Raw genomic sequence first — 25033 nt, 5'->3', positions numbered from 1 at the left:
CCGCCGCTCCGCCGCCCGAGGGCGACGGGAAGCGTGCGCCGGGTCCAGGTGCTGGCAGGAGGAGTCCTCCGCCGCCTTTAAATCCTGGGCGCCCCCGGCACCCCCCCCGCAGCCCCACCCCGCGGCGCGGCCCCGCCCCCTCATGCATATGCAGGTACGCGGGTGACGAATGGGCGAGCGAGCTGTCAGTCTTGTCCCGAACTTGTTGGCTGCGGGCGCCGGGAGCGCGGGCGCGCAGAGCCGAGACCGGGACCCACCGCCACCGCCCGCCGCCGTCGCCCGCCGCCGCCGCCTCCGCCCGCCGCCACCGCCGCCGCCGCCGCCGCCCGCCGCCACCGCCGCCGCCGCCGCCGCGAGGGAGCTGGGTCGGCGCGGCACCCTGCGAGCCCGAGCGCCGCCGCCCCCGCGCGCCCGCAGCCCCAGCGCGCCCGCCGCCCGGGCCCGCGCGGCGCCGCCTCGACCCCGCCCGCCGCCGCCTCATCTGCCGCTGCCGCTGCCGCTGCTGCCGGCGCTCGGAGGGCGGGCGGGCGGGCGGGCACTGGGAGGCCGGGGCCGGGCGCGCAGGGGCGGCGGCGGCGGCGGGCCGGCGGGCGGGGTCGAGGAGGCGATGCGGGCGCGGGGCCGGGGGCGCCTGCCCCGGCAGCTGCTGCTGCTGTTGGCGCTCTGCGTGCAGGTGAGCGGGGGCGCGGACGGGGCGCACCGGGCCGTCCCTCGGGGTCGGCGGCACCGCTTGCGGGCGCCGCGGTTCGGAAGCCCTCGAGGCTGCGCGGCGGGTGGGGGCGGGGCGCCCCGGCTCGCGACCCCGGCCCGCGCTTCTCTGCGCTCTCTCTCTGCCTTATTTTTAGGCGGCGCGGCCCATGGGCTATTTCGAGCTGCAGCTGAGCGCGCTGCGGAACGTGAACGGGGAGCTGCTGAGCGGCGCCTGCTGTGACGGCGACGGCCGGACGACGCGCTCGGGGGGCTGCGGCCACGACGAGTGCGACACGTACGTGCGCGTGTGCCTCAAGGAGTACCAGGCCAAGGTGACGCCCACGGGGCCCTGCAGCTACGGCCACGGCGCCACGCCCGTGCTGGGCGGCAACTCCTTCTACCTGCCGCCGGTGGGCGCAGCGGGGGACCGGGCGCGGGCCCGGGCCCGGGCCGGAGGCGACCAGGACCCGGGTCTCGTCGTCATCCCCTTCCAGTTCGCCTGGCCGGTACGTGCGCCCCCACCCCCCCTCCCCCAGCCCTCCCCTCCCTCGGCGCCCGGCTCCCGGCCCCGCCCTGCCCGCAGCCCCTCGGCCCCTCGGCCTCCCCGCACCTGCGGCCCCGGCCGTAAGTGCGAGCCTCGCGCGCCCGGACCCTGCGGGTGGGGCCGGCAGGGGGCGCCGCGCGGCGTGCGGACCCCGGGCGCCTGCTCCGTGGGGCCGGGTCCGCGCCCGGCCACGTGGGCGCGCGGGGGTCGCGGCCGGGCGGGGTGGCCTCGGCCCGCGTGCACGGCCGCCCGCGGCGTGTGCCTGCGTCGCCCTGCGCGTGTCTGTCTGGGTGGGGAGGCGCGGCCAGGCGCCTCGGGCCTGGGCAGGCCGGGGAGGCATGTGCGCCGCGCGTGCTGGGGCTGGTCTGGGGCAGGCCCCGGCGGAGCCGCCTGGGCCCTTGGCCAGCCTGCGCCCGCCCTGCAGTTTCCTGGATGCCCGGGGGCGGGGGTGGGGGGTGGCAGCTCCGGCGGGCACTGGGGGACCTGGGCCCGGGCAGACCTAGGGCACGTGTGCTGGTGGCAGCCTTTGCTCCTGGCCCAGATCCGGGGGGAAGGTTCAGTGGGCTTTGGTGCAGTGATTCTTTGTCAGGTTTCTTACACCTTGCAGTCTTGGGTTTTAGGTTTAATTCTTTTGTGGGAGCGGGCTTGGGGCTGGCCTGGCAGGCAGGAGCCTTGGGCCTGAGAATGCTGGTAGGGATGTGGTTCATCACCGTGGGCTGCAGGGAGCTGTGGTCGCGCAGGTGGAGGCTTCCTGCTGCCTGATGTGGCCCTCCCAGGTCTTTGTGCTGCTTGCATGGAACTGGGTGGGGGCAGGGATGAGAGAGGACCCTGTAAAGCGGGGCCTCGGTGTGCAGGAGCAGGTACCCGCAGCTGGGGTGGGTCTGGCTGTAGCAGGATGCCAGGCTCCGACTGAGAGGTTGTCCTTCTGACTAAGGACCTTTGGCTGGACCAGCCAGCGGGAGCCAACAGGAGTATGTCCGCCTGATGTCTTGGTCCTGGAAGAGACGGGGGGTTGAGGCCGGGCTGGTTGAAGTTGGGCCCGACGCCCTCCTCCCCCACCCGGCTCTGAGCGCTGTGCTGGCACCTTCTCCTCTGCCTGGGCCGGGGGCCTCCCCTGTCCTATTTACCCCCTTCCTGACCCCTGGCTACACGCTCCTGGGGCCACAGCCCTACCCCCACATACCTGGCTGGCCTCTGGGGTCTCCCTTGACCCTGGGGCCTCAGGCGGGGAATGTGTCCCTGGGGTGGAAACGGCAGGGGCGGCCTGGGAGGCCCCGGGCACCGGGATGAGCCCAGCCCCCTCGCCCCCGCAGCGGCGCGGCAGGCAGGTCTGAGCAGGGCCCGCAGCCTGTCATCTGCGCTTGGGCCGGAGCCAGCACGGTTCGAAATCGCTACCTGAGGATGTGTTTTCGGCTCGAGTTGGCAGCAGTGGCCGTGGGGGCAGGGAGGCCTGGAGGAATGTGGCGGGCCAACGCGTGTCCCTCAGGCACTTGGCCCCGCTGGCCGGCCAGGGGTGGAACGGGACGGGGCAGGCCCTGGTCTCCCCAGGCAGGAGCCTGCAGACTGGGCACCGGGTCCTGGGCCAGCTCCCCTCCCTTCCTCCTGCCCCCAGCTGGGCCAGCTCCCCTCCCTTCCTCCTGCCCCCAGCTGGGTCCTCTCGGAATGAGCAGGTGGCCCACTCTCCGGTCGGGGGTGAGGCTGGGGGGCAGCCGTGTGCTTGGGGGCTGCACTTGTCCTCTTCTCCCTGCCAGTGGTGTGGTCTGGCTGCCAGGCCTGCAGCCGGCGCGGCAATGCCAGCGCCCTGGTATTTCCGCTCGGCCGGCAGCAGCCCTGGGGCCACACTGCCTCTGCTGCTGCAAGCCCAGCTCCGTCCCGTGAGCTGGGGTGAGTTGAGCTGGCGCGAGTTTGGAACCCAGTGTGCCCACTAGGGCCCTTGACCCTGGCCGGAGAAAGTGAGGACTGTGTTTGGTGCCCTGGGGACCGAGGAGGGGGCCGGGCCTTGCCTCGGGGCTTCAGGTGGGAGGGCGCCCGGTCAGGACCCTGGAGTAGGGGTGTGAGCGGGGCCTTGAAGGCGGCTGCAGGTGCACGGGTGTGGGGAGCCGCCCTCCTGCACCTGACCCAGGCCGCTGGAGGGGGAGCGCCCCCGTGCGCCGCTGCCCCAGGCCTGGCTGGGGCGCCCTGACCTGGCCGCGTGGGCCCGGGTCCTGCGCCGTCCACCGCCTGTGGTTTCAGGTTGGTGTCGGGCTTAGCTTTCTGGAGAGGGGCGTGTCCAGGGTCTTGGGGGTGAGGGAGGTGGGGTCAGCCTGGGTGTGAGACCTGCCTCTTCTCTCCTCATCCGGCCCCATGGATGTCTGTATGTGTCCCGCTGGTCCCCGCAGGAGGTGGGTGATGCCGTGTCGGCCCCAGCGCCTGGCCTGTAGCTAGTAGGGCGGAGGCCACTTTTGGTCACGTGTGTGTGCACGTGCGCACGCGTGAGTTCTCTGGGTGTGGTAGGTGGCCACTGGGGGTGTTGGAGGGGCCGGGTGGGGCTGGCCGATGGAGGTGCAGTGTGGCATCGGGGGTCCTGAGTGAGGGGGCCTGCTGCCTAGCTAGACGCCGCACCTGCCTACTTGTTTGCGCTCCGGTAGCGGGGACCCCCGGAGCTGGCCCGCAGGTCGAGGGCCCCTCTCCTGGAGCGCGCCCTGTGGGTTCGAGGGGGTGGCACAGATGGCTGCTCGTGAAGGCCAAGCTGGAGTCGTGAGGAGAACCGAGGTGGACCTGGGCCTGGGCCTGATCCCGTTGCTGACGGTGTAGCCAACCTGAGATCGTGGGCCAGAGCAGGTCCTGGGACCTGGCCGCGTGGTGCAGCTGTGTGGGCGGGGGACAGGGCTGCAGGGCTCAGTGCCCAGCCTGGCCTTCCAGCTGGCCTAGTCTCCCCGCTTCCTCGCCGGCTGCCCATCAGAAGGCCAGAGTCCCTTGCGGGGTCTGTGATGTGCTCAGGGGTGGGCAAGGGACTTGGGCCAGTCGGGGGCATGCACACCCAAGGGGGAGGTCTGCCCAGCCCCCCCACGTCCGACTGCCAATGGGGCTTGTCAGCGGCGCGAGCCCCCATCCCAAGGTGGGCCAGGCCAAGGTCTGCGCCTGGGAGGGCCTAAGCTGCCCTGGGTGGTGTCTGACACCGCCCTCCGTGTGCTCCCGACCCCCAAGGAGCTGGGGACTGGGGTGGGGGCTAACGTGGACCCTGGCCCCTTCCCCACACTGCTCCTGGGGCCTCCTCTGCCCCCTTCCTCTCCATACCTTCCCACTGGGGCCTTGGGGTCCTGCCCAGGTGACCTGCTCCGTGCCGTCACCTGCCCTGTACTTCAGGGGTCTTGGTCGAGGCTTTGATACTGGGGCAGCAGGGCGGGGCTCTCGGGCAAAGTGGGGACACCGGGAGGGCTGCACCGGCCAGTGGAGCGCTTGGATACGGGCGGGGGTTTTGTCCCTGGGCCTGAGAGGTGGGTTGGGGAGCGAGGCTGCAGCGTGGCAACGAGGAGCTTGCTGGAGGGTGTGGGCAGCGGCTCCTTGGAGGGCTGGTGGCTTTCAGGGAGCCTCTCAGGGGTAGTGTCTGGCTGAGGGCAGGCTGGGCCAGTGAGGGGTTTCCTGGTGGAGACAGGCATCTCTAATCCTCAGGCCTGAGCCAGGGTCCACGTCCCCCCAGACCCCAGGTACACTGGGGTCCTCATCCCCCGGCTACCATGAGCCTGGTGTGACCAGGGTCGACCTGACTGTGGGCTTTGCAGCCCCGCGACGTGCGTGTGATGAGGTGTCGTGAGACCGTGGGCTGCCGGCCCGCAGTGGGGTGGGAGGGGCACGCCCAGGCAAGGCCCTGTCTGGTCCCTGGTGCGGAGTGTGGGTGTCTGGCTTCCCTTTGGGGAGGCCTGCGGTCCGCTCCTCCTGCGGGGGTGCCGGGGCCCAGCACCTTGAGGGGAGGCGGCCCCCTCCCCTCCCTGTCGGGTGACAATGGAGGCAGAGGCTTGGGCCTTTCTGAAGCTCGGGTTTCAGGAAACGTATCTGTGCTTAGAGCTCCTGGCGCCGGCGTGAAGCTCTGCTCCGTGGGGGGCCGGGCGCTGATGCAGGGTGCTGTGGGAGAGGAGCCAGGGCAGCAGGTCCAGGGTCTGTGCTAGGCCTTCTTGGCCTGGGGTGTCCTGGGCCGTGGGGTGTGGCACATCCGGCCCCACGTCTGCCCTGTGCCATTTCCATGTCTGAGGGCGGCTGCCCCATCATCCTTTCTGGGGGGTCAGACAAAGGGTTTGGACCTGGCCTTGGGGGTGGGCCAGGAAGAAGGCCGTGGTCGGGCTGGGATTCTGGTGTGGGTAGGTCAGGTCGGGCTTCCTGGAAGAGGTGTGGCTGGGTCTTCAGGGACTAATGCCAGCCGGCTGGGTGGGCCTCTCGAGGTTGGGCAGGCTGGTGGCCCAACTGTGCCTGGCCAGGGGTGTTCCCCTGCCTGCTTCCTAAGGAACCCGCCCCCGGCCCCTAGCTGTCATCAACCCTGCCCAGGCACCCACCCCCCCAGCCCGGTCCCTGGGATGACAGTGTGCCCTCCGAGGCCTCCCGTCCAGGCCTGTTGCCTTTTTCCTGTTCTGTAGAGACCTGGGGTTGACAAAGCCCTGCCGGGCCCATGGCCCACAAGGCAGCAGCAGTGGAATGAAAGGTTGCCATTTGCAGGAGGGAAACTGAGTCCTAGAGGCCAGTCGGGAGGAGGAGAGGAGGTGCCGCCCCACCCAGTGGCTCAGGTTCTCTCTGGATGACTTCCTGCCGTCCAGGTGTAGAGAACCCAGCTGGCGGGCGGTGGGGCCCTTGCGGGTGGGCGGGCAGCACATGTCCCCGCGGGAGCAGGTAACCGGAGCCCTGGGCTCTGGCGAAGGTGGCGGTAATCCTACCTGAGTGGCTGGCGTGGGGTTTCCTGGGAGCCAGGAGGCGCTCCCTACTCCCCGAAGCCCAGGTGTGGGGAGGTGGACTCCGGCTGCCCCAAGGGGTGAGCGCCCTGTGGGATGGGCAGCCCGGCCTGGGGCGTTCCTCCACCTGCCCTACTGGGGGCCTTGACCACCATGGTCCCACCCTCTTGGGCGCAGCCCGTGTCAGCTCCTTGCTTCCTCCTGTGTCCTTTATAGCCCGTTCTGTCAGGTGGCCAGCACGACTGCTGAAGCCCCCCGTTGCTCTCTGGCCTCATTCAGACCCACCTGGCAGCCACCCACTTTGCTCCAAAGCGTTAGCACCAAGACTGGCACAGGGGCTGGCAGCCCCGCCGTCTGACTCTGGGACCCTTGTTCCCACATCCCTGCTCTTCCAGCCCGAGGCCATGCCACACGGCTCTTTCCCGTACTCTGCAGCCTCAAGCCCAGAGGCACCCTCTCCGCGGCCTGCCCTGACCCCCTTTTAGAACAGCAGCTCCGTGCCCCGCTGACTCACCCGTCTGCCAGGAGCATTCCAGGCAGGGGGATGGAGCCGTGTGTGCAAAGGCCCAGGGGCAGGGTGGGCGTGCTGGGTACCTGTGAGGAGGGCGCACGCCACGGGGAGCCCCAAGAGGGCTGAGCAGTGGGGGACATGTGGACAGAGCCCTGGGGATCACTGGGGCTCCTGTGAACGGGGGTGTGGAGGCCCCAGTGTCTGCCGGGAGCCCTTCTGGTGGAGATGGGCAGCTTGGGGACGGATCCTGATGGCCTGGCAGAGGGCGGTGGCAGGAGTGAGGGAATGGGTTTCAGGGAGACTCAAGAGGTGGGATTGAGAGCCTGGGGACAGCTCCATGGGGGTGAGGGGCGGGCTTCTAGAAGGATGGAGGGTGGTTCCCCGCTTCCCGCTCATGCTTCTTGGGTGGGTGTGGGTCCTAGGGTGGCGGCTGTGAGCATGAACTCCTGCGGGTCGTCCAGGGGTGTCTGGGAGACAGCTGCTGGGGGGCTGGGCTCAGGGCAGGGGCAGCGGCGTAGGTGAGCTGAGCGAAGTTGAGGGTGGGCACGTGTGTCCTGGGCCCTGAGGCCGTATCATGGGAGGGGCGGGAAGAAGAAGGGCAGCTGGAGGCACGGGGTAGGGGACAAGAGGAGGGTCTCCGAGGGAGGACCACGCTTGGGTGTCCAGGGGCTGTGGGTGTGATTGGATGTGGCAGGCAGCCCACGGGGAGCTGCCTGGGGCCGGGATGTGGGGGACGGCAGAGCCAGGGCTGAGTGGGGTGGGGTGCCAGCAGGCAGCTGCAGAGGCGAAGAAACCAGCCTGCAGGGGCTGGGAGATGGGGGTGCCGAGGGTGGGGAGGCGTCTGGTCTCCCCAGGGCAGTAGCCCTCGGGCAGGAAGCCGGCCAGCCCGTGTCCCAGACGTGGCCCCGTCCTGTGAGCCCCCAGCCCAGGTGGGGCGAGGGCCGGGGGGGTGGTAGTCGGCGCCTTTGTGGCTGGCCCGAGAGGGGGCCGAGCAGCGTGGAGTGGGGAGCCATGGAGGGTCCCGGCCGGGGAAGAGCTGGGCAGGGAGGGGTCAGGCGAGGCGCGAGTTTGTGCCGGGAGCGACTGGCTGTCTTCACGGCCGGCGGGGCGGTGGTGTCCTGGGGCTGCTTAGTGACGTCAGCCCATCATTTGCCTGGTGCCCGAGGGCTGGATGGTCTTGGGGGCAGGGAGGGGGAGAGAGCATAGGCTGAGGCTGCCTTGGGCAGTCCCTGGGCCTCAGTTTCCCTATCTGTGCAGCAGGGGCCGCTTTCCGGGTCTTGGGTGAAGCAGGCTAGTGGGGCAGACGTTTACTATGTCCCGGGGCGGGGGGGCGGGTGGCACCAGCGCTTGGGCCTGCCCCTGCCGTCCCGTGGCCTGGTGACGGGGCATCGTCCCTCCCGGGCAGGCTGGGGGTGGGACCTCCTGTTCCCCACGGTGGGTTGGGCCCCTGTGAGCTGCCGAGGGGCCTCCCGCTCGACCCCCTCTGGTCCCCGGCCACCTGGCCCCCCTGTCTGCAGCTGCTCCAGCTGTGCCCACCTTCTGCCTGCTGCTCTGTCTGGGTCACTCTCCCTTCTCTCCGTCCTGACCCAAGCCGGTCAGGCTCGCCGGTGGGCCACGAAGCTGCGGGAGCCACGAGCTCACACCCCCTGAGCCTTCGTGACCCGGAGGGGCAGTCCTCCTCCAGGGGGTCATCTCGGGGTCTGCTGAGGAGACCCCTCCTCAGAGCTGAGGGATAAAGTGGGGGTGTGGCCGAGGCGTGGTGGTGGGAGGGTTGGGCTGGGGCAGGGCCTCGGGTACCTGACGGGCCCCTCCTTGTGTCTGCAGCGCTCCTTCACCCTCATCGTGGAGGCCTGGGACTGGGACAACGACACCACCCCGGATGGTGAGTTAGCCCCGGCTGGGTGGACTGCTGCCTGCAGGGCCTCCCTCAGGGCACTGGGAGGCTGACCCCCTCGTTCACGGAGATGCACGTAGCCAGGTTCCTGGTCCTTTGCCTGCTGGGGACAAAGGCCCATGTGGTAGGAAAGCTGCCTCTACCCTGAGGATCTTTGTGCTGTTTCCCTTTTTGCCCTGGCTGCCAGGAAGCTCTGCCACACTTGTGATTTGCTGAGCTGCGCGTGCACTGCCCTCCTCCCCAGTCTCAGCTTCCTCTGTGTTGTTCTGATGGGCGTGTGTCCTCACTGAGGGCCGAGGGCCGCACCTGGGCCTCCCCAGCACTCCCGTAGCCTGCTGATGCCGAGACCCAAGCCTGTTCTTTTGAGGCCGGGTCAGTGGCACAGCGGAGTGGTTCGCTGCTGAGAGCTCTCTTTGGCTTTCTGAGCCCCTCTCTGCCCATCTGCCCTGGAACTTGGGGCTTGGTGGCCCTCCCCCGCAGGCTCACCTGGTGGCTGGCCGACCTTGCATGGCGTCTGCGGGGCCCTGTGGTGGTGGGGCAGAGAGGTTTTCCGTGGACAAACGGGGAAGAGCATTTGCGTGTGCGGCAGGAGCAGTAAATGCCAAGGCCCTGAGGCAGGAGTGAGCCCGGTGCATCTGGAGAAGAGCATGGGGCCCTCACGGCAGGGGTGGAGGCAGCGATTAGGTCAGCAAGGCCGGGGTCAGGTCGCGGAGGCTTCGTGGGCTGGCTTTCTCCTGGAGCGGGGTCGCTCAGGCTGCTGCTGGAGGGCGGGTTGCAGGGCCGGCGTGGAGGTGGGTGAGGAGGCGGTTGTGTGAACGCAGGTGGCGGTTGGGGGTGCTGGGACCAGGAGCAGCCTGCGGGGTGAGAGGGGCTCCGGTCGCTCTGAAGGCCAAGGCACGGGGCTTGCTGGTGGGTTGGACGTGGTGAGAGCGGGCAGGGGTGGCCTGAGCAGCCGCAGGGCCGAGAAGCTGTCGTGCGGACGGGCCGGAGCCCAGTTTGGACATGCCGCGTTTGGGGGCAGTGTCACGCGGGCAGTTGGCTGCCGAGGCAGACCGAGCCCCTGGGTCCCACGGGTGACGACGCTGTGGGGACGCAGAGGAGCCGCTGGAAGTGGCGGTCAGCGGGGCTGGGCGGGCGTGGGGACAGGCTGCCCAGGGCAGGAGTGTTCCCCGGAGGAGGGCGGGGATGGGTCGGCCCAGGGAGAGACGCTTCAGGGAGGGGCCTGGCCTTTCCTATAGCTCGGGGGTGGGGGGGTGCACGGGATCCTTAGCCTCTTACCGCAGACTTCCCCAAACTGGTACGAGCATGTAGGGAGACGTACCACGAGCCCTGTGCCTGTTGCCAGCTCAGGGCGTTTGCGCCCACGCGGCAGCTTGGTTTGAAGGGAGGCCCAGCCGTCGGGTCGCTGGATCCATGCGTGCTCAGGGCCGAGGGAGGCTTGTTCTCACTCAGTAGTGAGTGGTGCGGCTGCTGCCGGGAAGGCCCTTAGAGAGAAGGGGTCCCGGCAGGGGCGGGAGGGTGGCCAGAGACGTCCACTGGCGAGGGGTGGGCGTGGTGCCCGGTGGCGGTGCCGGTGGGAGCAGGCCGCGGGCTGCGGGGCACGGGCGGGGTCACCCACACCCAGCCCTGCCGGCCCCGCCTGCGTTAGCGGGGCAGGAGGCCCCTCTAGCCCCGCGCTTCCTGCGGTGGCCCTGCTGTCCCGGCTCTGTGGCCTGGGCCGCTGGCCGCGTGGTTTGGCGGGCTGTGCGCCTCCGAGGGGGATGTGGCGGCTGAGCCGGCTCACTCTGCCGCCCCCCCCAAGAGGAACTGCTGATCGAGCGGGTGTCGCACGCGGGCATGATCAACCCGGAGGACCGCTGGAAGAGCCTGCATTTCAGCGGCCACGTGGCACACCTGGAGCTGAAGATCCGTGTGCGCTGCGACGAGAACTACTACAGCGCCACCTGCAACAAGTTCTGCCGGCCCCGCAACGACTTCTTCGGCCACTACACCTGCGACCAGTACGGCAACAAGGCCTGCATGGACGGCTGGATGGGCCAGGAGTGCAAGGAGGGTGAGCGGGCTGTGCAGGGCCACGCGGAGGGGCCACGCGGAGGGCCGTGCGGGGTGCCACCTGGAGGCCCCCCACCCCCACCCCGTGCCTGCCTCAGGGCTGTGGGGGCCCGTGCATGGCTGGCAGCAGCGGCGCCTCTCTGATCTCTCTCTGCAGCCGTGTGTAAGCAAGGATGTAACCTGCTCCACGGGGGATGCTCCGTGCCTGGGGAGTGCAGGTGAGTGAGTGCCGGGCGCCTGCCCCGTCTCTGCTCTCCAGGCACACCTGCTCCCTCAGTGGGGTTTGTCTGAGCGCCTGCCGTGGACACGGTGCTGGGGAGCTGGGTGTTGGGGCCGCATGAGTGGGGACACGGGCCCTGCTCCCACGCAGCTTGTAATCGGCACAGGGACGCCCGTGGCCTCAGAGCCTGGGCGTGCCCGACAGTGATAGCCCCACGAGGACGGGGGCGGGGGCCTGGGGAGGGGGCGGCCAGGGCCATTTCACGTAACTGGGTTGGGATGGTCTTACACACGGGGCAGAGCCCGGGAGGCAGAGAGCCGCCCGAGGGCAGGTGTCTGCAGCACAGGAGGTGCGGAGGGCACAGCGGCTTGTGCTTGTGGGTGGAGGACAGGGAGGGTGGTGAGTGTGGGGGGGACCTAGAAAAGAAGGGGGTGCTGCTGCAGGGCTTGGAGCTGAGCGAGGTGGGATGGAAGGACCAGAGCAGCTGCTGTGTGGGTGGGGCCAGGCTGGGGAGGGGGTGTGTGATGGTGACAGTCCAGTGGGAGGTGGAAGGGTGGGCAGGTCCTGCAGACGTCCTGGAGTGGAAGCGGGGGGGATCGGGGAGGACCCCAAGCCTTCTATACCCTGTGCCACTGGACACGGGGATGGGCTCAGGCGCCGCAGGCAGGGGTGAGAGCAGCAGGTGCCCCGCCCCGCCCTGCCCTGGGTTTGTGGGGAGAGGCCTGGCCCGAGACACGGATGGGCCCCTGAGGCACACGGCCGGTGCTGACAGCCGCCGGGGGCAGCTGGAGAGGAGAAGAGGTCCAGGAGCCGGTCCCAGCCTCCTGCTGCTGACAGTGTACGATGAGCTGGCAGAGGCCACCGGGCAGTGACCCAGGGTTGGCCGGGGTCAGAGGGAACCAGAGAGCGAGGGATCCCCGCAGCCTCATGCAGACAGTGGAGGCCGTCGGAGACCTCGACTGGGGGAAGGTAGAGTTGCCGGCTGGGGCAGGGTCTGGTGGCTGTGGGAAGGGAGGAGTAGTCCTGCCAGGTAGTGAGCAGAGAAGCGGGGGTTGGGACAGCCGGAGGGGCGGGGCCAGGCTTCGGGGCCAGGACGGCTTAGAGCGGGGCTCTCTAGGGTGTGTGAGCAAGGGCGGGCGCCGGGGGTGCGTGAGGATGGCCCGGGAGCTGGGCCTGGGGGACCAGGTGCGTGCTCAGGGGCGAGCCCCTGGGAGGGGCCCGCACGTTGGCAGAGAGATGAGCAGGTGCAGTGAGTGAGGCCTGTGCCCCAGCCTTGGGTCTCACTCATCCCAGGACCCCTTCTGGAGGGCGGGTTTGCTCCCAGGTGTGTTTTTCAGATAAGGGCGCTAAGCAGAGAAATTTAGTAACTCCCCCGTTGAGTTTGGACAGGGAGGGCAGTGTTTGGGATCCGGGGCCGGGACGGGAGGGTGACCCTCTGCTCGTCCTGTGGTGGCTTTGGCCTGGGAAGTGGCATGTGGAGCAGACCCGCCAGTCCCAGGGCAGGGAGGCGGGCAGGCTGCCCAGGGATAGGCAGGGGGCTAGGGCTGCACCCACCCGGACACTCACTCTGCCAGGTTTCAGACAAGCTGAGTGGATCTCCAAGTGGCGTGGGGAGCACAGTGCCGGTGAGAGGGCACCTGGGGGCCTGGCCCAGGGTGGGCTCATGTCTTGAGGGACAGGTACCTCCAGGAACCAGATCCTGGGTGGGGGACTGAATGCAGCACTGCTCTCTGCCCTGGGCAGGGCCCTCCCCTGAAGCCCTGCCCTTGTGACCCGTGTGGTGGGCATGAGCCCTGGGACTCGGGGCAGACGGGTCCCCACCTGGGTCGTGAGCACAAGGGGCAGGGCCGTGCTAGCGGCTCTGGGTGGCCGGTGACGGAGCAGCCGGGTGGGAGGAGGGTGGGAGAGGCCCGCCCTCCACTGCAGTGTGGGCTGTGCAGGAAGGCGCGGAGGGGGCGGGGGGGGGGGGGGTGCGGCGCGGGACGCTTGGGACAGAGGCTTTAGGTGAGCCCTAGCCGCCTCTCTCCCTGGCCTGTGGGTGAGGCCCAGCTGCCGCCCGTGGCTCAGGGCTCAGGTTTCAGCGCAGGACAAACCCCCACCGGATGCTGCGGAGATGGCCGTGCCTTCCTGCCGTCTCCTCCCTGGGCTTCTGGGGCCAGGAAAGCTGGGGTAGGGGGGGCGTGGAGAGGGCTGCCCCACCCAGGGCCGAGAGCACGCCCGAGGGACCCTCGTGCTCCCTGGCAGGGGTCCCCCAGAGGGAGGGTGGTGGGTGGGGGCGTGTGGCCCAGGCGGGCACACACACCGCGCGCCCCGCCCCCGGGTACGGGGGGGCTGGAGGAGCCCCTTCTCACCGGCCTTGGTTTCCCTGTCCTGCACTGGCTGAGCTGGCCAGCGTTCCTGCTGGGTGCCGTGGGCCACGGGGGCGGCCCGGGAAGGGCCGTGGCTCTTTCCTTTTCCAAAAATAAATCCACGTGGTGGGTGATGGCACGGACGTCACTCCATCCTGCAGGACGAAGTTCTAGGGAGGGTCCCCTGGGGGTCACGTCCAGGGCCTGAAGGGCAGCCCGCCGGGCCCTGGGGCGTCCAGCGCAGGGTGCTGGTCTCTCTCCCCCGAGAGCAGCGCCCCCGGCTGGCTGAGCTCCGGGCCCTCGCTGGCGGCCTGGGCGTCTTTCTGACCCTCCTCCTGAAGGCCTTCCCACAGAGGACGTTGGCCCACAGCTCAGGCAGGGCCCGGCCTCGGGGTCGTGGCCTTGGAGCCAGGAGGCCTTTCGAGGCCATTTGCCGGGAGCGGGTGACTCTAGCCCAGGAGCTGCCCTGAACCTGGCTTCTCTCAGGGCTGGACTGGGGCGGCCTGTGGGCCTCAGTGTCCCCATCTGTGAGATGCGCCCGTGGTTGGGCCTTGTGGAGAGAGAAGTTACTGCCCTTGAGTCCCAGGTGAGGTCACGTGCTGCGCCCAAGGTTACCGGCTGGGGCCAGGCCAGGAGTCCTTTCCTGATGCCCCGCTGGCCTGCCCAGGCCTGGCAGCACCTGGCCCTCTCATTCCTGGGGTCCCGGCAGCGCCTTCCTTTCCTGGCGCTTGCTCTCGGGGCCCTGCTTGGGGTGAGTCCCAAAATAGCTCCGGGAGGAGTGACTGGACAGCTGCGGCCAACCGTGCGAGGCCAGCGGCCGGGAGTGCCGTGACGGTGCGGGCTGGCCGGCGGGACCGTAACCCCCGCCTGGCCCGGGGCCCGTTCCAGTTCAAAGGCTGAGGCTGCCGGCCCTGGGCGGCCCATGTGACTCTGCGCCCGTGTCCCCAGGCCACCCTGGGAGCGGCCAGAGCTCGCGGGGTCCGCTGTTACACACGTGGCCTCGCGGCCCTCGGCTTTCCCCAGGTGCAGCTATGGCTGGCAGGGGAGATTCTGCGATGAGTGCGTCCCGTACCCGGGCTGCGTGCACGGCAGCTGTGTGGAGCCCTGGCAGTGCAGCTGCGAGACCAACTGGGGCGGCCTGCTCTGCAACAAAGGTGCGCCTGGTGGGCGAGGGGCGGGTGGCGAGGCCCCAGGTAGGCGCCTCGGGGAGGGAGGGAGCGAGGGGCTCGGTCTGCTCCCTGAGCGCGCACCCCGCCCCCAGACCTGAACTACTGCGGCAGCCACCACCCCTGTACCAACGGGGGCACATGCATCAACGCGGAGCCTGACCAGTACCGCTGTGCCTGCCCCGACGGCTACTCGGGCAAGAACTGCGAGCGGGGTACGTCGGGGCCGGGAGCCGGCCGGGCCCACCTCTCTGGCCTGTTGTGCGGCAGGCACCCCCCCGCTCCCACCTCGGGGCCGTGGGGGCTCGGGGAGGAAGGAGGGGCCTGGGCCGCCACACCCACTTCCCGTGGTTCTCAACACAGCCGAGCACGCCTGCGCCTCGAACCCGTGTGCCAACGGGGGCTCTTGTCACGAGGTGCCCTCAGGCTTCGAGTGCCACTGCCCCTCCGGCTGGAGCGGGCCCACCTGTGCGCTTGGTGAGTGCCCACTCCAGTGCCTCTGGGGCACTCAGCCTGGCGTCTGGGGGGTCTGGAGGGTAGGGGTGGAGTGGCCGCGTCCACGTGGGTGGCAGTGGTCAGGGGAGGGGTGACAGGAAGAGCCAGGCCCGTGTCCCTCCTTCCCACCCCACACCTCTCTCTCTGATCCTCTGCAGACATCGACGAGTGCACCTCCAACCCGTGTGCGGCAGGGGGCACCTGCGTAGACCAGGTGGACGGCTTCGAGTGCATCTGTCCCGAGCAGTGGGGGGGAGCCACCTGCCAGCTGGGTAAGGGGCCCGCGGGGCGCGTGTGTGCATGGGCTGTGCGCTGGGCATGCGCTGCTGCTGCGGGTGCCGGGGCAGGTGGGGCCTGGGCCCCATCGCTGCCCTTGTCTCGTTCACAGACGCCAATGAGTGTGAAGGGAAGCCGTGCCTTAATGCTTTTTCTTGCAAAAACCTGATTGGTGGCTATTACTGTGATTGCATCCCGGGCTGGAAGGGCACCAACTGTCATATCAGTCAGTACGGGTGGGCGGGCGCAGGTGGGCGGGGCTGGGGGAGAGGGAGTCCCAGCCGTAACCGCGCCTCTGCCCGCAGACGTCAACGACTGTGGGGGCCAGTGTCAGCACGGCGGCACCTGCAAGGTGAGGGCCGGTCCGTGCCGTGCGCGCACGTGGGGGGAGTGTCGGGGGAGCCGCCCGCGGGGGTGGCTGCGGGAGGTTCACCCCCCCACTCCCCCCAGGACCTGGTGAACGGCTACCAGTGCGTGTGCCCACGGGGCTTCGGGGGCCGGCACTGTGAGCGCCAGCTGGACGAATGTGCCAGCAGCCCCTGCCACGTCGGCCTCTGCGAGGACCTGGTCGACGGCTTCCGCTGCCACTGCCCCCAGGGCTTCTCGGGGCCGCTCTGCGAGGTGAGGCCTGCGTGTGCTGCCTGCCTCCCCCCTCCTCCAGCCGCTGCCCGGGTGGCCCGTCCGAGTGGCCAAGACGGGCCACAGTGGTCGTCGGCCCTGCAGAGGGTCCGGGCTGCCTTTCTGGGCAGGGGCAGAGCAGGGTCGCAGGGTCACTGCCTGTCATGATGAGCCCCTCCTGGTGGGGTGGGCCGGGAGCCCTGGCAGGTCAGCCGGCTGCCCCAAGCCCTGTCTGTCTGATTCCCACAGTGGCTGGAGCACCTGGGCCCCTGAAAGAGGGGCCCTAGGGTGGGGTGGGGGTGCCGCACGCGGGTCTGAGGAGAGGCTCGCGCACCCACCGCCCTCTGACCTGCCCTGGCCGTTGCAGGGGAGACTAGTGGGGCTGCAGGGGTGCAAGGGGCGGGTCTCCTGGCCAGCAGGCTTCCTGGGGCCCAGGATAGAGGTCCTGTCCAGCGCCGTGGAGCCTGGCGGTGACGCTTCTGGGAAGGACCCACGGACGGGGCTCAGGGTGGCCCTGGTGGCTGGGGAGGGGGGCCGATAGCTGGCCTTCCTGCCAGTAGGAGGGGCGAAGGCCGGATGCAGCGGAAGAGGGCTGCCCTGGAGGCGAGGGTGGTGGGAGGGGCCTGGCCAGGCTGGGTTGGGCGGCCCTCCAGGCTGTGGCTGCAGAGGCCTGGCTGTCTAGTCCAGGTGGGGCCTGGACCTTGGGGTTCCTTGTACGGACGCCAGCGAGGCCTGGCTCATTGTCCAGCGCCAACAGTAGGGCCTGGGCTCTCGTGGGTGCCCCGCCCCCCAGGTGGACGTTGACTTCTGCCAGCCGAGCCCCTGCCAGAACGGGGCCCGCTGCTATAACCTGGAGGGCGACTACTACTGTGCGTGCCCCGAAGATGTGGGCGGCAAGAACTGCTCCGAGCCCCGGGAGCCGTGCCCTGGGGGGGCCTGCAGAGGTGGGTGCAGTGTGGGCGGGGCCTGAGGGGGTGGAGTGGGGTGAGGTGAGAGGTAGGTGGGGTCTGCAGAGGTGGGGCTGACCCCTCCCATCTCTGTGGCAGCGGTCGATGGCTGCGGGTTCGAGGTGGGGACCAGGGTGGCCCGCGTGGCCCCCACCGGCGTGTGTGGCCCCCATGGACACTGCATCAGCCAGCCTGGGGGCAACTTCTCCTGTGTCTGTGACAGCGGCTTCACAGGCACCTACTGCCACGAGAGTGAGTGGCTGTGGACCGGGGGCTGGGAGGGGCCCGGAGGGGCCGGGAGGCCTGGGGACCTGGCTTACGCCCGCCTCCTGCAGACATCGACGACTGCCTCGGCCAGCCGTGCCGCAACGGGGGCACCTGCATCGACGAGGTGGACACCTTCCGCTGCTTCTGCCCCAGCGGCTGGGAGGGCGAGCTCTGCGACACCAGTGAGTGGGCCGTGCTGCCCCTCCCTCGGGCCCCACGTGGCCTGTCACCGGGCACCTCAGCGGCCCCAGGTGGTCGCCGGCTCCACGTGGCGAGTTGGTGACCGGAGCGCGCGCGCGCGTGTGTGTGGCGGAGGGGCACACGCTTGCCCTCCCCACGCCCTCTGTCTCTCCCTGGCCCAGCTCCGGCGCCTCCTCCCCCGGGCAGCCCTCCCTGAGCGCCGGTGACCCCCCGCTGACCGGCGTCCTCACCCCCAGATCCCAACGACTGCCTTCCCGATCCCTGCCACAGCCGCGGCCGGTGTTACGACCTGGTCAACGACTTCTACTGCGCGTGTGACGATGGTTGGAAAGGCAAGACCTGCCACTCACGTGAGTGCCCGCGAGCCCCTGCTGCGCTGGGGCCGCCCACCGGGACGCCGCCCGCTGCTCCGGGCGCCCCCTGAGCGGCCGTGTGCCCGCAGGTGAGTTCCAGTGTGACGCCTACACCTGCAGCAACGGTGGCACGTGCTACGACAGCGGCGACACCTTCCGCTGCGCCTGCCCCCCGGGCTGGAAGGGCAGCACCTGCGCGGTCGGTGAGGCGCCCCGAGGGCACGCTGGCCCTGCCTGCCCCTCGCTGTCTGGGGTGGAGGCGTGGGGTGGAGCCCCCGGTCTGCCCGGCCCGGTGAAAGCCCCCCGCCTCCTTCCTCTCCTCCTCCGCCCTTGCAGCTAAGAGCAGCAGCTGCCTGCCCAACCCCTGCGGGAACGGGGGCACCTGTGTGGGCAGCGGGGACTCCTTCTCCTGCATCTGCCGGGACGGCTGGGAGGGCCGCACCTGCACACACAGTGAGCCCGTGGGCGTGGGCGGGACCCACTTCTCTCCCCCACAGCTTCCGGGTCCTGTTCCCTCTCGAGCCTGCCTCGCAGACCTGCCCCTTGCACTTGGCCACCAAAGTCCAGTTGAACCCCAAGATCTGCCGTGCCATCTCCAGCCCCGCAGCCCAGCCCCCTCCCCTGTGTTCTGCCCTCTGTCCGTCTCCCGCCAGCCACTCGCCCTGTGGCCTGGGCGTCCTGCTCGCGCACCCCACCCTCCTAGGCCAGTCCCCTCCAGGACGGGCTCTCCTCCCAGAGCGGCCCTGGCCCCTAGCCTCCAGCCTGGTCACGGTGGGCTGGCTGGGGAGCTCGGTATCCTCCCGCCCTGCATGCCTGGGGTGCCAGGCGGGTGGATGCCGTGCCTACTGTCCTCTTTTTTCCGCAAACACAGATACCAACGACTGCAATCCCCTGCCTTGGTGAGTGGCAGCCCCTGAGGCGGGCTGGCCAGGGAGCTCGGCCTGTCCCGGGCCCCCTGACACCCGCCCTCTCCCCTGCAGCTACAACGGCGGTGTCTGCGTGGACGGCGTCAACTGGTTCCGCTGCGAGTGTGCGCCGGGCTTCGCGGGCCCTGACTGCCGCATCAGTGAGGGGCCGGGGGGCACCGGGCGGGCAGTGCTGTGGGACCCCAGGCTTCGGAGCTGCTCCCACCTCACCCTGAGCCGCAGTTTCCTTTGTCTGTCCCCCGCCACTCGGCAAGGGGCAGACCCTAGTTTGGGTTGAGGTCTTAGTACCCAGAGGCCGCCCCCCTCCACCCGTCCCAGAGGCAGATGGGGGTGGTGCTTAAGCCTCGGGCTGGTGACAGTGACAGCGCCAGGCCCAGCCCAGAGGGCCCCCGAGGGCAGCCCGAGGCCCCAGCTGGCCGGGGGCTGCTCCTCCCACTTGCCAGGGCCTCCCGTGCTGCCCGACGAGCCGCCGCTTTCCCCGCAGACATTGACGAGTGCCAGTCCTCACCCTGCGCCTACGGGGCCACGTGTGTGGACGAGATCAACGGCTACCGCTGCAGCTGCCCTCCTGGCCGGGCCGGCCCGCGGTGCCAGGAGGGTAGGTGGGGGGACGTCGTGGGCGAGGGCCGTGCCTGGGGGGGCAGGGTGAGACCCGGCCGTCACGGCTGCCCCCACCTCTCCTCCGCGCAGTGACTGTGTTCGGGAGGTCCTGCTGGTCCCAGGGAGTGCCCTTCCCTCATGGGGGCTCCTGGGTGGAGGACTGTAACAGCTGCCGCTGCCTGGACGGCCGCCGGGCTTGCAGCAAGGTACAGGGGACTCCTGCCCCAGAGCCTCTCCGGCCGGCCCTGCCTTGCCTCCCCGCACTGCCCTGTTGGGTGTCCAGTGCGCGGGGGTCCCCGTCATTCATCCGTGACCCTGTTGCTCACCCTGTGAGGGTGCTGGGGGAGGGGGACGGGTGAGCCGGGCTCCAGAGGACCTGGGCCTGCACTGTCCTGCCCTGCCCTGCTCTGGTGGGGTCCTTCTGGTGCCACGTTCAACCTGGGAGCGCTGGGGGTCCCCCGGGTGGGCCCTCGCCGCCCCCCCCGCCCTGCCCTGGGACTCACTGACCAGACCGTGTCTTTCCCCCTCCCCCGCGTGGTGCTGGTGTGTTTGCGGGTCCCATCTGCGTGTGCCCAGGTGTGGTGCGGCCGGAAGCCCTGCCTGCTGGCTGGCCGGCCTGACGCCCTGAGCACCCAGTGCCCACCTGGGCAGCGGTGCCAGGAGAAGGCCCCGGGCCAGTGCCTGCAGCCGCCCTGCATGGCCTGGGGGGAGTGTGGCGCGGAGGAGCCCTTGCTGCCCAGCACCCCTTGCCGGCCGCGCTCCGGCCACCTGGACAACAACTGCGCCCGCCTCACCCTGCACTTCAACCGCGACCAGGTGCCCCAGGTGAGTGGCGCCGTCCACTGCGCACCGCGAAGGTCTGCAGAGCCCCGGCGCCGCATCCTTCCTCCAGTGGCCACCGAGATGGCCCGAGACCCCTGCTGGCGGCCTGGCGCCTGTGGGGTCAGGGAGGCTGCGGAGCCTGGCCGAGCGCGCTCGGATGAGGGGAAGTGTTGGTCCCAGGGGAGTGGCCAGGAGTGGCCAGCCTGGGCCGAGGTGCCTGTTCCTCCAGTTGTCCCAGGGACCTGGGCTGAAGGTGGCCTTCCAGGGAGGCTGGGGCAGCCCACAGCTCCACGGGCACTTCTCACTCAGGCCGCATCCCCGTCCCTACGTCTCTGTGGCCTGAGCACCGGGTGAGACCCCACCCAGCCCTGACCGTGGTGGTGGTCTGTGTCGTGGGTGAGGGGGCACAGGACCGCTGTGGGAGCCAGTGCCCCCCCCACTCCCCCCCCGCATCCCTGCTCTGCTACCTCAGACAGCGTGTAAGGCGTGTCCCACCACCTGCCCAAGGTGCCAGCCGGGGGTGAACACCCTCAGATTCTCGGTCCCTGGGCCGTGCTCACGTGCAGCCCGTCTTTGCTCAGGGTACCACCGTGGGCGCCGTCTGCTCAGGGATCCGCGCTCTACCAGCCACGCGGGCGGTGGCCCGGGACCGCCTGCTCGTGCTGCTCTGTGACCGGCCGTCCTCAGAGGCCAGCGCGGTGGAGGTGGCTATGGTGGGTACTGGCAGGCGGGGTGGGCACCCTTGTTCAGCGCTCCCCTCTCCAGGGCCCTCCTCTGCACGTGTGCCTGGCGGGGACTGGGGCAGAGGGCCCAGGCCAGGCTGGCTCCCAGGTACTTGGGGACACGGGGTGACCACAGACCCGGGAGTCCGCTCCGGCACAGTTGCGCGGCGAAGGGCTGTGGCCACTCCCCGTGCCCTTGCTGGAGGCCGGCGGAGCCGGGGCGGGCCTGCAGGAGAGGCACCGTCAGCCCGGTGAGGGGAGGAGGAGGGGCCAGGCAGGGCGCGTGTGCAGCTCCGTGGGGCCCGCGTGTACAGCTGGGACTCTGGGCAGGGGTCCCCAGAACTGTGGGAGGCACCGGGTGACAGCAGGAGTGTCGGGGTACAGAGGCAGCGCCCAGAGAGGGAAGGAGAGTGGCCGGGGGCCAGGGTGGACAGCGACGGGGTGTAGCTGGAGGATCCCCTGAGAGCAGGGCAGGGAGCGTGAGGAAGCTCCTAGGCCCGGGGCCTCCGGACGGGGAGCCCTCAGGTGGGACCCTGACTCGAGACCGTGGGGGTCGGTTGTGGCCTGGGTGCGGCGCTGAGGCCAGGGCCTGCCCGACCGGACGGGGTGGGCGGGACTGTGGGTGGAGCCTCCTTTTTCTGTTGCCCCGGCTGCCCCCGGCTCCCTGCTTCACCTGTGCTGTGTCCTCTGGTGTCTGTGGCAGCAGGGGTGCCCGTGGTGTCAGGCCGCCTTGGGGTGTGTGGTCAGGGCCTGGCCACCTGCCCAGGCCCTCGGCTCAGTGGGTGTCCTTGGGGCCCTGCTCGGGGGCCCAATGTAAACGGGCACCGCAGGGTCTGGGGAGGCTGTGGTTGGGGGCGTGCGGGGAGAGACAAGGGGGTAGGGGCAGGGCAGCTTCTCGGGGTGCTGGCTGGGTGCCGGTGTTGGGGCAGCAGGGCCGCACGGTGCCGGCAGGGCTCGGGGGAGTGCTGGGTTTGTGGCACCCTCTGGACTCTAGGCATGGCTGCCTGGGGCTGGGAGCCTACCCGCAGGGACAGCCGTCCCAGCCCCAGGTGCAGGAGATCCAGACCAGGCCTCACCCGCCTCCCCGTGAACTGCCCGGCGTGGGGCGACCCCCCGCCCTTCGATGAGCCTCCCTCCAGGAAGCCTTGGGGCCGCAGGTTCCCAAGCCCCGCGCTCTGCTCCAGGACGGCCCTGCTCGTGGGACCACAGCCACCCGCATCCCTCCTTGCCGCTGATCGAGAGCCGTGGCCTGGACGGGAACCTCAGTGTGCCCTGGGGCTGCACACGGGGCCAGGCACGCTGTCCCACTGGGGGTGGGGGTCCCAGGCCTCCGGACACGGGCGCGCTGCCCCTCAGCTCTGTCCTCTGCCTCAGTCCTTCAGCCCGGCACGCCGCGACCTGCCGGACAGCAGTCTGATCCAGAGTGCAGCTCGAGCCATCGTGGCGGCCATCACCCGACAGGGGAACAGCTCGCTGCTGCTGGCTGTCACCGAGGTCAAGGTGGAGACAGTCGTCGTGGGCAGCTCCTCCACGGGTGAGAAGCAGGAGGGGGGGCCGCCTCTCGGCCCCGGGCCGCGGGGATCTTTCAGGCACGTGGGGCTTGGAGGGGAGGGGCTGCGAATCGTCCTGGCCCTGCCGGGGGGCCGTGCATTCCGATCCACAAAACGCTGCAACTGCTTTGCACCTGCCAGCGAAGGGCCCCCAGCCCCCCACGCACCCCTCCCCAGCCCCGATCCTGGGACCCTCCCCACCGCCGGGAGCCGGAGGACCCTCGCCCGACGGTCCCCTCGCGGCGTCCCCGCCCCAGGTCTGCTGGTGTCGGTGCTGTGCGGCGTGTTCAGCATGCTGTGTCTGGTGTGCGTGGCTGTCTGCGTGTGGTGGACCCGCAAGCGCAGGAAAGAGCGAGAGAGGAGCCGGCTGCCGCGGGAGGAGGGCGCCAACAACCAGTGGGCCCCGCTCAACCCCATCCGCAACCCCATCGAGCGGCCGGGTGGCCCCAAGGACGTGCTGTTCCCCTGCAAGAACTTCACGCCAGCCCCGCGCAGGGTGGGTGAGGCGCTGCCCGGGCCGGCAGGCAGCAGGGAGGACGAGGAGCCCGGCCGCGGCGAGGACGACGCTCCGGAGGCCGAGAAGTTCCTCTCGCGCAAGTTCACCAAAGACCCCGGCTGCTCGCCTGGGAGGCCGGCCCTCTGGGCCTCAGGCCCTAAGGTGGACAACCGCGCCGTTGGGAGCCTCGGCGCCACGTGCCGTGCCGTCCGGGAGTAGGGCTGCGGCCGCCAGCTGGGCCGGGACCCAGGGCCCCTCGCCGGGTGCCACGCCACCCGCCGGACCACAGGAGGCCGAGGCCGTGTGCGTAGTTCCTTTATTTTGTGTAAAAAAAAGAACACCAAAAACGAAAAGCAGATGTTTATTTTCTATGTTTCTTTAAGCTTGTATAAATTATTGGGTAACTGTCAGGTGGAAAACAACGCAGTATTCTCGGGTAGTTGCTATTTTTGTAACGTTTCTGTGTGTCGCACTCGCCGTGTGGCAGGAAAAAGCAAGGATGTCTGTGTTCTCACCAAATCGTCGAGCGTTTGTTCCCAGAGGTGGTGCACTGTTTACAGAATCTTCCTTTATTCCTCACTTGGGGTTCTCAGTGGCTCCAGGCCAAAGAGCCAGTGGGACCCATGGCTGTCGGTGGGACCACCCGAGGCTGACAGCGGGACCCGTGGCTCTCAGTGGGACCTGTGATGTTCGGCGTGGCCCATGGCTGTCGGTGGGACCTGCGGTTGCAATGGGGCTTGAGGTCATTGGTGGGGCCCGTGGCGGTCGGCGTGGCCTGAGGCTCGTGGGCAGACCCTCGCCAGCTCGCCAGTCCATCCGCCCCAGTCTGCCGTCCTCGCTCGCTCCTGCCCAGAGCGCTCGCTCCAGAGATCTCTCAACTGTGCTTTCAGAAGTGCCCTTCCTGACTGCTCTGTTCTCCCCGGGACGGTGGCAGTATCGAAGCTTGTGACAAGTGCCTTCACACAGACTCTCCCCTCGCAACTGTCAACGTCTGCCGTGGGCACCAGGCCGCTGCCCACCTGCTGGCCCCGGCCGCCCCTCCTCGTGAAAGTGCATTTTTGTAAATATGTACATATTAAATGAATCACTGTATATTTGATTTAATAACTTAAATGTTTTGTCCTCCCTCGTTCTTCGGGTGCTGTTCCTTTGTTACTTAGAGTCTGGGCAGGAGGGGGGCGTCCACGGCGCAGAGCCAGGCGCGGGGGCGCGGGTGAGGGCTGTGTGAGCAGTGGGAGTGGCCTGCCGCCCCAGGGCCCCTGTGGGCGGGGAGCACGTTCGCATCCGTGTGGTTGACACATGCTTTCCTGGAAATGAGGCGAGGGAGGCGCTCTGCATCCGCTCCGCACTGAAAACAGGTGAGCAGAGCTTGGTAAATTGTGTCAAGTTGCTCAGCAATGAGGAGCTCTCAAGGTTTCAGGGAATTAGGTCAAAACTTGAGAGTGTGAGACGCTGCGCCGTGAGTGCCTCTTGGCTCCTGCGGGTTGGGCACGTTGGGACTCAGCGTGGTGGCCGCGGGGCGGCCGCTGGAGGCCCTGGCACCTGTAAGTTTGTGCACAGGTCGCCGAGAAGACCAGGTGGTCGCTAACCAGGTCACGGTTTACGCCAGCCTCGAGCGAGCACGTGTGGAGCTCAGCCAGAAAGATCCTGAGCTTCCGGTTTCCTTTTAAGCCATGTTTACCTAACTTGGGCCCCCAGGTGCCTGGGGGAAACAAACGCCAATGCCCTTTGTCCTGGAACTGTCTACGCCTCGTGGTTTTCCGAAGTCAGTGAACAGACCACAGTCCAGACCCAGCACGAAGGGAACCCCAGCACCAGGAGCGACAGCCGGCAGAACGCTGCCAGGTCCAGGTGCCCATCGGAGGCTCGGACCAGAGTATGAAATGCGTTTGCTGGGGCTACCCTGGTGTCCAGTGGCTAAGACGCCACGCTCCCAATGCAGGGGGCCCGGGTTCGATCCCTGGTCTGAGAACTAGGTCCCTCATGCTGCAATTAAGGACCCTGCACACAGCGACGGAGATCCCGTGTGCCCCAACCAAGACCTGGCGCGGCCAAATAAATGCTAAAAAAAAAAAGCGTTTGCTGGCCGCGCTCAAACAGGACAGCTGAGCAATGCCGACAGGCCGGATGGGAGCTGGAAAATAACCAAGTGGATTTGAAAAACAAACGCGTGGAATTTCTAGAGGTGACGAAGCGTCATCCGCTAAACTGAAAACTCAACAGTCACCTTGAGATGCTGCTGAAGAATTAGTGAAAAAGATCAGAAGCAAGTGGCCCCGAGGCAGCCCGGAGGCCGAAGGTGGGAAGATGTAAGCGGCTGGTGTGGCTGGGGGGCCCGTGGGGTGTCCCGAGGTGAGCGGAGCCTGGCGGGTGTGGCGCGAGCAGAGAGGTGGCAGAGGCAGCAGCGGCTGGGCCGCTT

The 25033-nt window shown here is 69.1% G+C and overlaps 1 protein-coding gene across 2 annotated transcripts; it reads left to right on the top strand.

Moving 5' to 3' along the window:
- The first annotated feature begins 575 nt into the window (after positions 1–575).
- Positions 576–22952, top strand: JAG2 (jagged canonical Notch ligand 2). Of its 2 annotated transcripts, XM_030883175.2 has the most exons (26): positions 576–673; positions 846–1196; positions 8486–8543; positions 10357–10608; positions 10765–10825; positions 14199–14329; positions 14437–14556; positions 14705–14818; positions 14995–15108; positions 15225–15338; positions 15418–15464; positions 15563–15733; positions 16524–16674; positions 16777–16929; positions 17013–17126; positions 17382–17495; positions 17588–17701; positions 17835–17951; positions 18370–18397; positions 18479–18564; positions 18909–19022; positions 19115–19230; positions 19601–19849; positions 20428–20559; positions 21943–22102; positions 22376–22952. In XM_030883175.2, the coding sequence occupies exons 1-26, from the start codon at positions 608–610 to the stop codon at positions 22831–22833; spliced, it is 3705 nt and encodes a 1234-aa protein (XP_030739035.1). In that variant the 5' UTR covers positions 576–607; the 3' UTR covers positions 22834–22952. The 2 variants fall into 2 exon arrangements, with proteins under 2 accessions (XP_030739035.1, XP_030739036.1); XM_030883176.2 differs by lacking the exon at positions 15225–15338.
- The last annotated feature ends 2081 nt before the right edge of the window (positions 22953–25033 follow it).

This window comes from Globicephala melas, chromosome 2, assembly GCF_963455315.2.
Source record: "Globicephala melas chromosome 2, mGloMel1.2, whole genome shotgun sequence".
NCBI classification, from domain to species: Eukaryota; Metazoa; Chordata; class Mammalia; order Artiodactyla; family Delphinidae; genus Globicephala; species Globicephala melas.
This window is presented reverse-complemented; position numbering and strand designations above follow the sequence as displayed.

Bases quoted from the DNA above. Each gene is read 5' to 3' on its own strand.
- JAG2 (XM_030883175.2), top strand. From the start codon at position 608: ATGCGGGCGCGGGGCCGGGGGCGCCTGCCCCGGCAGCTGCTGCTGCTG. The intron at 15,109-15,224 runs GTAAGGGGCCCG...TCTCGTTCACAG, and splicing joins GGGAGCCACCTGCCAGCTGG to ACGCCAATGAGTGTGAAGGG. The intron at 15,465-15,562 runs GTGAGGGCCGGT...CACTCCCCCCAG, and splicing joins AGCACGGCGGCACCTGCAAG to GACCTGGTGAACGGCTACCA.